General features: G+C 52.4%; 1 protein-coding gene across 10 annotated transcripts in view; it reads right to left on the bottom strand.

The window, feature by feature from the left end:
* Positions 1–1,858: 1,858 nt before the first annotated feature.
* scrib (scribble planar cell polarity protein) overlaps positions 1,859–11,193 on the bottom strand; it is a gene marked incomplete at its 5' end in the record, with an annotated part of 47,189 nt that continues 37,854 nt past the window's right edge. For 6 of the 10 annotated variants that reach the window (XM_066716173.1, XM_066716174.1, XM_066716175.1 and 3 more), the window contains 8 exon segments: positions 1,859–2,493; positions 3,794–3,848; positions 6,360–6,434; positions 8,539–8,576; positions 9,064–9,203; positions 9,410–9,541; positions 10,571–10,759; positions 11,115–11,192. In XM_066716173.1, the coding sequence (XP_066572270.1) occupies positions 2,357–2,493; positions 3,794–3,848; positions 6,360–6,434; positions 8,539–8,576; positions 9,064–9,203; positions 9,410–9,541; positions 10,571–10,759; positions 11,115–11,192 (844 nt within the window). 10 annotated transcript variants of the gene reach the window in all.

The following is an 11,193-nucleotide window of genomic DNA, read 5'->3' as shown; positions in this document are numbered from 1 at the left end:
GTTTGTAAAATGAAAAGTAAACTTTATTATTCCTGAACCACAAAATAGACTTCTTTGGTTGTACAAATTCACTAGTTTACAGTCTTGGATGAGCTATCACTCCCGCCCCCCCCGCCCCTGACACGCCAGCCCCACCTCCGCATTGGAAAAAGCCCCCCAAGAGATTCCAGAGAAAAGAGAGAAAACAAATGTAATCGCTTTGTGTAAAAATGTAGTGAATCTCCCAGTGCCAGAACCCCCCCCCGCCCCAAAACAAAAAGACTGTAACCTAATAAAGTTTAAAAAAAGAATCAAACCGACAGAAAAATCAATTCACAGATTGTTATGATCCAAACTGAATTTCAGTTAGCAAGAAAATAAAGTTAACTTGAGTTCATCCAAAAGTTTAGATTTTCTATGGTTTTTGCCCCCCCATCCCCAGAACCAACAAAGTCTGATTGACAGCAGATTTAGAAAAAGAAAAACTGATTTTAATTATTTATGCCACTTATTTATGGATTCATTCTTATGTCTAAAGCCAGCAAGTCTCTACAAAAAACCCAAAGCAGCCGAAGCCTCTGCCCGTGTCTCGGGGGGCCGGGCCGGGCCGGTTCTGCTCAGTGATCTGTACAGTATTCACACGTCCCAGAGGGTCAGTGGCTTCAGATTCAACACTAGACTCCTGCCACCTTCACCGGCCAGAGCCCCCCACGCCCAGACACAGTGCGACCATCACAACACCCCTCCTCTCTTCTGCTGCTTAAAACTACCACATCAAAACTATAGTTTAGACACGGCGGCTGAAGCCCGGCGTCTCCTCTCTCCCCTACACTGGTCAGAGGGTCAGTGTTGTCGCAGCTGCATTTGCCCTGGTGTGTGTGTGCGTGTGCATGTGCGTGTTCTTCTCGCCTGTGACTCGAGTGGCCAGTCCTCCCCAGCACCGGACCGGGGAGGACTCTCGAAGTCCACTTCTGTCCACCCTACTACTACACCCCCGTCCTAACAGATCAAAAATCACACGACCGTTACTCTTGTGTCGTCTCTCTAAACATTTATGGATCATTCAATTCTTCATATGTTTTCTATTGAAGCTAATTCAGTAGACCCTGACCCCCCCAGCGGCTCTGGATCGCATTACAGAACAGCAGCGGCTCTGAGGACCCCAGACCACACCGTGGGCCCAGAATGACATTCTCTGTTCATTGATTTAAACCTCCCACTCTGCTCAGGCCTGGGGTGGACAGGCGCTTCGTTTCCGCACCCTAGGAACGGAACCAATCTGTTCAATTAAGCACGACACCTAATTAATTAATGAAGTGGACCCTGATCTTGGAAGGGTTTTAGTTTTTTTTTTTTTCTTCTAAATGATCAGATATTCCAAAACACACCTTGGATCAGAACGGGTCATGTCCAGGGCTTATACACAGCTCTCTGTAAACTACGCATGTGAGAGACCCGGGCAAGGTTCTCCGTTAATTGAATAATTGGCTCAATTAACTAATTAAGTCACCACCTTGATGGCTTTGAACTCTGAACAGCCCTGCCTTCCTTCCTGTGTGTGATTCTTTAACGACATATTGATCGATCAATTCGACTGATTTTGTGTTTTTCAGAATGCAGATGGCGTCTCGCTGCACCGCTTCTGATCAACGACATGTAAAATGAGACACGAAAGAGAAAAAGCAGCTAAAACAATAAATTACTTTAAAATGATTTAAAAATGGCATTTCAGGACACGGCCCTGACTGAGAGCAGTGTAGTGTTTGAAAGACAGAGACGTCTGGGCAGTGAAGGCAGCAGGTTATCTTGCCCCCCCCCTTACCTACAGGCTGTCTGAGCCCTTTGGATATTTACACTGTCCCCCCCCCCCCAACCCCAACCCCAATGCCCCACCCCAGCCCACCCCACGAGAAAACAACCCTGCAATATTACAATCGATTCAACAGAACCCCCCCGGAAATAATATTTAAAAAGATTTACAGAGTTAGTAACACAGCTATCGTGTGCGTCTCCACTTGTTTTCTTTCATTCTTTCTTTCTCCACAGCATATTAAAATCGTGAAATTTTTTAATGAAAAGCAAATCAAAGAAGAGGCGAGAGAGAGAGGAGGGGAAACACCCCCCCCCTGCAAAACAACAAACAGAAAACACAAAAATGTAATTAGTCACCGTTTAAAATAATTCAGCTTCTAAAACGCAAACTGAAAAAGAAATGATTAATAATAATAATAATAATAACAACAATAATGGATTCTGTGGTCTAATATAGAAAAGCGAGCCCCCCTCCCTCACACCACTGATATCTGTTGAAGGTTTTGCCGTGTGTGTGCGTGTGTGCGTGCATGCGTGTGTCTGATCCATGTCCCCCACGCAGGCGTTACGTGGGCACCGCGGTCTCCAGGCTGCGCCGGCCGTGCCGCAGTTTCCTCTTGTTGCTGTAGAGCGCCATCTCCTCCAGCGTGGAGGTGGTGGGGAGGGGGACGTGCCCTTCGGCCTCCAGATCTGCAGGGGGCGCTGTGAGGGAGAGGGAGAGTTGGGGGAGGAGGGACGAGAGACAGAGTCAGTGCACATGGCAGCAGGGAAGCAGATACGCCACGCTGGTTTACAGACACACTGCACAGAAGGGCACCAACCAGCACACCTGCCAGCCAGCAGGACCAGCCTGGGTCCAGAACATGGCAATAGCTGTGCATATTTACATATTTTAACATGTACAGAGACGTACAGTTCTGCACAATTCACACGGTTTACAGAGGTGCTGTATGGCTGACTGGACACATATGCAAGTTAACCACGATGCTTTTGGCACAGGACTGTAGTGCTCTGAACACGGAGCTGACTGGGGCTGAGAGGAGAGGGGTGGGGGGGGCACAAGCAATGGATCTGAGATCCTTTATTAGTAGAGCCCAGCAGAGCAACACGTACGCACACGCACACAGAGAGAGAGAGAGAGAGAGAGACGAAGCTGCCCAGTTTTGTGTGGAGACACTGTACCCCCACCCTGTAAACACGCAGTAACACACACACACACACACACACACACACACACAGATAAACATGCAGTAACCCACAGACACACGCACACACACGCACAGATAAACATGCAGTAACCCACAGACACACGCACACACACACACACGCACAGATAAACATGCAGTAACCCACAGACACGCACACACTGACACACACGCACAGATAAACACGCAGTAACACACACACAGAGCCAAGAGACAGAGACAGAGACACACAGAGAAAGAGACAGAAAGATAGACACAGACACCGCTGCTCAATGGTAAGAGCGGAGGGGCAATCGCAGTGAGACGCAAGGGGGCTGGCGTGACATGTGACATGTTCTGGGAAGATTTGGTTAGTAGATCCCAACAGACGATAAAACAAATATCATTTAAAGATGTTAAAAAAGAAAAACGGCACCCTCCCCCCACACACACACAAACCCGGCCATCAAGCCTGCAGCAGCAGAGAGAGACAGAGAGAGGGTGTAGTGTAGTCATCATCAACACCATTATTAATATTATTATTGTCAGCAGTGGCGGCGGCGGCAGCACAGACACACAGTCAAATCCTACCACAAAGTCACAGGCGCTTATTCCAGGAAACCTGAATCAGGGAACAACGAAGCGCAGGTCAGAGGAGGAGGTATGAGAGTCCCCTGCCCTGGTGCTCTGTGTCCCCGGCTCGTCAAACCCAAACTTCACCCCAGTACACCCACAGATGAGCGCTCAGACAACAGTGCGCCTTCTATTAAACCACTAGTGCGACTGAGAGTCAAAGTAAAAAAAGGAATAAATCTCACCTGGACTGGCCGAGCCGTCGTCTATGAACTGGAGCTCCTCAGCCACGTCCGGAGACTGCAAGAGAAGGAGGAAGTGTGAGGACGGGGGAGAGGAAAGGAGGGAACAGCAGGACACCGCCTCACCCGGGGAAAACCCTCTCCACATCCACCGAGACACTGAACCAACACTGAGGGACGGGGCAGAGCCGAGGACACGCCCACAGCGGCGTCTGATGTGCCTGTCGGCCTGTTTGGTTTGGTTGTTCACACACTGTTAACTATTGTATGACATGAAAGAAACTGGATCTGAAAACTACAGGGCAAAATGAAAACACACAACGTAAAAAACACGTGAGACGATGCTCTCGGTCAGTATTACACAGGGGTGGAAGGCTGGGGAGTTTGTGACGCTGGGGACAGCTGTGTCCTACAGAGGCCGGCCCTGTGACCGAGGAGCTGAGGGACCTGTGGACATCCCCTGCTCGGTCTGGCTCAGGATGCCACTCCCCCGGTGCCGTGTGTTGGAGAGGGCTTGGGGTCAACAGGTCCTGTACGGTATCATTCTGCCCCCCCACCCCCCATGCACAGACACCCAGGCGATGGACGGGATGCCAGCACAGAGGCCGGAAGGGGTGCAGCGCACACGGTGGGGTCCCCTCTGTAACGCACTCACACACACATGCAACCACGAGCGCACGGACACGTGCACACAGAGTCACAGAGCAGCAGGATGCCGTTCGCACAGGGACAAGGAAGCAGTAACAGGAACCCCCCCCCCCCTTCCCGCCTCTGACGTTCATGCAGGTGTTAATCTGGAGTTTCCCCCCCATCAACCCAACACAAACCCAGCCCAGACTCATCAGCACTGCGGCCACTGCCCCCCCACGTTGCAGCCTCGCCGGCCGCTGGGACGTCCCGTCTGGGGATAAACAGCGGCCCAGGCAGGGCGGAGAGGGCAGAGCACGTTGTTACTGGGACACGGATATAGACACGCAACACACGGTCATTCCCCCCCGTCCAAGAGCCACCAAAACAGAAGGCCTCCCCAGTTCACACAGGGGGCCCCCACAGGCTGCTGCTCGCTCCCCGGGCCGCACTCGCACAGGCAGGAAACACAAACCACAAAAACGAAGCCACAATTGACACAGCAGATTTCTTCCACAGGACGACAGCGCAGGCTTCCACCTGCTCAGCTGCAGCACATACACTCTCAACCTCCAACCCCTCTCGTCCCGCCAGTCTAAAGGAGGCGCGGGGGCGCAGCACTGTTTGGTGGCCCTTTCCTCCGGTGGAATGACACTTCGTTACGGACAGTTTTACACAGAGAGGACACACACAGACGCAGCCTCTCTCCAGCGCAGACTCCCCACCCACAGCACAGCAACGCTCAGCACAGACCGACACAGGCGGACAGACAGGCAGCTGCACAGACCATCCAGCGGCGGCAGAAACAAGGAGACCGGTTCCTGCTCACAATCTCTCAATACCCCCCCACAGAGTGACAGGAAGAAGGCCCGTCTCTTTAATGCAGAGACAGGCAGGGGCACTGGGGTGGGGAGGGACGGGGCAGGGGAAACGAGGAGGGCGATTGGTTAACGGGCCCATCCATTCCGGGAGGGGGCTGGCCCAGCGCGCCCCTGCTTGGTGGGTTGTGAGATCAGTAACACTGGGGTCGTTGCTGGGTGGGAGGGACAGGTCTTGGAAATCCAATTTTGTTTATTTTCGTCGAGTTGGACTCTGGGCGGAGGAGAGCTGGTGCAGGGCGGCAATTTTGTTTTGGTCCCGAATGATTGTTGGCCGGGAGCTTCGACTCAGCGCTGCGCTCTGGGAAAGGAGATCGAATCGAGGGGGTACCAGCGGCTGTCGTCCCTCAGCTGAGGAGACTGGGAACCCCCCAACCTCAAACTGGCCAATCGGCGCGGGCATTGAGTTGCTGGGTGGCCTCGAGTGAGCACGCTCAGAAAGCACACTGGGCTCGATTCGGACTGAACGCTGTGGTATGTAATGAGCTGAGCCAGCGTGAAACTGGGCACTAATAACCCTTTGCTTGCTGGTCTCTCAGAGGCTACAGCGGATCAAATGTGTCCGAGACGAGGCTTTCACTGGCACCGGATTCCTGCAGGCAGGAACTGTGGCCGCATGCCTTGACAACGGCACACACATATGATTAGCCTGTACTGGCTGTTTGTTTAATGGCTTTTTAAAGCTCCATGTGGCGAATGGTTTTAATGTATCGTGTGAATTTCCTTTTGCCAACAACACTGTGACAACTACAACAGCAGCCATGAGGATAAAGCACTGAACTCATCTGAACATCAAAGTGTGTGTGAGTGTCTGTGTGTGTGAGTCTGTGTGTGTGTGTCTGTGTGCAAGAGCTTCCCCTCAGCGTCACGTTAATCACAGCCACGCTCCCCCCCCTGTGAGTGCTGGACCTCCTCCAATCTCCTCCGGCCAGAGGCTCCAGCGCCGGCCCGTGTGGGTGTTAGTGCCAAGGGCCTGGGCGGGACGGGGATGGAGCGGGCGGTGGTGGAGGGAGAGGAGTGGGGGGGAGGTGTTGAGCTCTGGGAGCTGGGCATGCAGGTGATACCTGGATGTCGTATACAGGTTTGGAAGCAGGAATTGCAGCGAACTGTCGGTAGTCAAACTTCTTTTCCGACAGGGACTGGAAAGGGACAGCGAGAGAGCAGTGAGAGGAGCGGCCCGTGGGAGGCGTGCGCCCCTGTCCTGGACCGGCGGGGTACACTGCACACTGCCGCAGAGACTCATGGGATATCTGGGTAACACAGCATCACTCAACTGTACCCCATGCACACACCTGTGTGTGTGTAGATGGGGGTGTGTGTCTGTGTCTGTGTGTAGGTGTGTGTGTGTGTAGATGGGGGGGGGTGTGTGTAGATGGGGGAGTGTGTCTGTGTCTATGTGTAGGTATGTACACTCACCTAAAGGATTATTAGGAACACCATACTAATACTGTGTTTGACCCCCTTTCGCCTTCAGAACTGCCTTAATTCTACGTGGCATTGATTCAACAAGGTGCTGAAAGCATTCTTTAGAAATGTTGGCCCATATTGATAGGATAGCATCTTGCAGTTGATGGAGATTTGTGGGATGCACATCCAGGGCACGAAGCTCCCGTTCCACCACATCCCAAAGATGCTCTATTGGGTTGAGATCTGGTGACTGTGGGGGCCAGTTTAGTACAGTGAACTCATTGTCATGTTCAAGAAACCAATTTGAAATGATTCGACCTTTGTGACATGGTGCATTATCCTGCTGGAAGTAGCCATCAGAGGATGGGTACATGGTGGTCATAAAGGGATGGACATGGTCAGAAACAATGCTCAGGTAGGCCGTGGCATTTAAACGATGCCCAATTGGCACTAAGGGGCCTAAAGTGTGCCAAGAAAACATCCCCCACACCATTACACCACCACCAGCAGCCTGCACAGTGGTAACAAGGCATGATGGATCCATGTTCTCATTCTGTTTACGCCAAATTCTGACTCGACCATCTGAATGTCTCAACAGAAATCGAGACTCATCAGACCAGGCAACATTTTTCCAGTCTTCAACTGTCCAATTTTGGTGAGCTTGTGCAAATTGTAGCCTCTTTTTCCTATTTGTAGTGGAGATGAGTGGTACCCGGTGGGGTCTTCTGCTGTTGTAGCCCATCCGCCTCAAGGCTGTACGTGTTGTGGCTTCACAAATGCTTTGCTCCTCGGTTGTAACGAGTGGTTATTTCAGTCAAAGTTGCTCTTCTATCAGCTTGAATCAGTCGGCCCATTCTCCTCTGACCTCTAGCATCAACAAGGCATTTTCGCCCACAGGACTGCCGCATACTGGATGTTTTTCCCTTTTCACACCATTCTTTGTAAACCCTAGAAATGGTTGTGCGTGAAAATCCCAGTAACTGAGCAGATTGTGAAATACTCAGACCGGCCCGTCTGGCACCAACAACCATGCCACGCTCAAAATTGCTTAAATCACCTTTCTTTCCCATTCAGACATTCAGTTTGGAGTTCAGGAGATTGTCTTGACCAGGACCACACCCCTAAATGCATTGAAGCAACTGCCATGTGATTGGTTGATTAGATAATTGCATTAATGAGAAATTGAACAGGTGTTCCTAATAATCCTTTAGGTGAGTGTATGTGTAGATGGGGTGTGTGTGTGTGTGAGTGTGTGTAGGTGTGTGTGTGTAGATGGGGGAGTGTGTCTGTCTGTGTGTAGGTATGTATGTGTAGATGGGGTGTGTGTGTGTGTGTGTGTGTGTGTGTAGATGGGGGGGAGTGGAGTGGTTGCTACACTCCCAGGGACTCTGGGAATGTAAACCCGGCTGGCATGCAAAGGATCCAGCTGTGAGGACAGACATGACTTGGGGGGGGTCAGTGCTCCAGCTGTGACAGAGAGCCAGCAAAGGAGGGGGGGGTGGGGTGATGGCGAGGTTTGTGTAGGACACCCGAGACACGGTCACCCCCTCTCTCTCACATACAGTGTGGGGGTCGCCAGGCAGCCGCTGGGTCTACAATCCTACACACTCTTCACAGGCTGTCTGCACTGAAACAGGAGGCACATTGACAATACAAACGTACTCCTACGCCACTGAGGGCTTTCCTCAAATCTTATCAAACCAAAATGGCAGCCTTGACATAAATGGAACCTTTTCTGATAAAACCAGACACCTTAAGCATCCTGTTTCCTAGGACACTGCCCTCACTCTGGCTGAGCTATGACATCATCACAGAGAGATGGGAGCGGCCCCTTACCAGTCTTCCCGGTGATGTCACACTTCTCGGGTTGTAGTCTACAAACAGAGAGAGAGACGCACTTTAATTCCAGTGGTCAGCAGGAGACGCGAGTCAAGTGCCGTTGGCGGTAGTTTTATAGTAAGGATGCTTTGCTATTGATGCTGCCTAGACTCCGATTGCCCACGTCTGAGCTTTTCAACCATCGACTTTCAGCATCACACGAGCTTTTTGAGAGACTACAGTAGCACACCACACACACCACACACACCACACACACCACACACACCACACACACCACACACACCACACACACCACACACACCACACACAGACTGCACTCAGCAAAATAATAAATAGACTCAAAGCAAAACAAAGACGAGCTTTTCTCTGCTGACTAACTGACCCGGAGAATTAAACACAACGTTGGAAGTGAGAAGGGGAAGTAACTGGACGTCACACTAAAATCAGAGACAATGAGGAGAGGACTGGAGGAGGAAGAGGGAAGAGGAGGGCAGGTCATGTGTCGAGTCCTGTGATACTAACCTTCCACGGGAGTAGGCGAGGGCGTGGGGGCGGGCGAGGGCGACTCTGTCAGCTGGTCCAGAGTGCCGCGCTTCTTGCCTTCCTTGGACTTGGCGATCACCATCTGGGCCTTCAAAGCATCCTGCTCCAGAGACTTCATCCTGAGAGAGAGAGAGAGAGAGAGAGAGAGAGAGGGGGTGAGAGAGGGGGGAGGCAGGCATGATGAAGCAGGAGAGAGAGAGAGGGACACCCCTCACTCGACGACATCACAGCACTCACAATCCTAACCCCCACTCCATCCAACACACACATCCTCCGCCCCATGCCACCCCCGCCCCCCCGAGCCCATGCCGGCCAGCTGGCAGACCTGTGGTGGCCGGTGGTGGCGGGCAGGCCGCCGGGGGCAGCAGTGCCCAGCGAGGCCCTCTGTCGAGACTGGTACAGCCTTTTGGCCAAGTCCTGCTCATACTGCCTGACATCGTCCTCCAGCCCCCGAGGCCTGGGTGTTGCGAGGCGGGGGGGAGGGCAGGAGGAGGAGGAGGAGGATGGGAGGAGGAGGGAAAGGGTGTGGAAAAGATGATAGAGGAAGAGGGAGAGAGAAGGATGGAGGAAAGAGAAAGTGGGGTGAGGATGGGGGAAGGAAGAAGAGGAGAAAGGGAGGAGAAGGTGGGGATGAACAGGGAGGTAGGGGTGAAGGTGGAGGAGGAAGAAGGGGGCACGTTCAAGCGCAGTGTCAGAGGAGAGGGCAGGATGGACAGACAGACAGACAGACAGAGACAACACACCGACACACATATACAGACAGACGAGACAGAGGAGAGAGAGAGAAGAGAGGGAAAAGAGGAAGAGGAAAACTAACTGAAATGGGAAGTAAAAAGTACCAAAGGAAATAAATAAAATGCAAACATCAAACATCTACCAGAAATGGAAATCCAGCCTCAAAGGAAGGGAGCAAGGCTGGGGGGTCAACAGGAGTTCACACGGATTGTCCCCCCACACTGTGGAGAGCAACGCAGCTCTCAGCCCCTGACCCCTGGCTGGGGGGGAACACTGTACTAACAGGGGCTTTTACTGCGTCACGCTGATCACATGGCCTTGGACGAAAGCCTAACGCGCTGCCAAAATTAGTCACTGATAATAATAATCATAAATGAAATACAACAATCCCACACTTCCCGTCTGAACCCCTGCTGACAACACCTACAGCACAGCAACGATAAGGCAGAAGTACAACACCTAAGGACAGTAACAAAACCCGGTGGGTGCGGGGCGGGGGGGCTTGGAGTGAAGGGGGCGGGAAAGGGGGAGAACCCGGGGGGGCACGGACAGGTCACAGACTACAAGCCTAGTGTGTGTGTGATGTGTGTGTGTGTGTGTATGCATGCGTGGGCGTGTGTGTGTGCATGCGTGGGGATGTGTGTATGCATGCGTGGGCGTGTGTGTGTGCGTGTGTGTATGCATGCGTGTGATGTGTACATGTGATGGGAGAGCATCCGTGTGTGATGCGAGTGCGTGCGCAGGTGCGTACCGTGCTGCCCTCCACATGGCACGCTTCTCGGCCTCCAGGGCGCGCTTCTCCGCGGGCGACAGGTCCTTATCCTGCGCAGCCAGCAGCTGCAGCTCCGGGCTCTGCATGCGCAGCCGCTCCTGCGCCCTCCTCTCTGCCTTGGCTGTGCGGATCGGGGCGCCGGGCTCCCCCGGGTACACTGGGCTCAGCCTGGGGGCACAGACACACACGCTCAGACCCAAACTAACTAGCAAACTGACACTAAATAACGAGGACAAGTAATTTTGTGTGAGTTTTCAAGTTTGTTTCAGTTTTTGTTCTTCAGTCAGTTTTGTAGCAAACTAACTAGAAAACTGAAAACCAACTAACTGAAACAAACTACAGCTAATTAGCAAACTAAGTAACACATGAAACTAAACGGGAAACTGAAAACAAACAATCTGATACCAACTACACATCTGAAAGTAAGCAAACACACACAAAACAGTCCCTGCAGCCAGCTGCGCAGCTGTGTGTGTGCTGTATAAATGCCGGTGTATGTGAGCCGCGAGGCAGCAGGTCGTACCCAGTCATGGAGCCGGGCCTGAAGCCGTCCTCCAGTGAGTTCCTCTGGGAGTCGGCCCTTGCATCAAACTGGGACAACC

The sequence above is a fragment of the Amia ocellicauda genome, chromosome 2 (genome assembly GCF_036373705.1).
Source record: "Amia ocellicauda isolate fAmiCal2 chromosome 2, fAmiCal2.hap1, whole genome shotgun sequence".
NCBI classification, from domain to species: Eukaryota; Metazoa; Chordata; class Actinopteri; order Amiiformes; family Amiidae; genus Amia; species Amia ocellicauda.
This window is presented reverse-complemented; position numbering and strand designations above follow the sequence as displayed.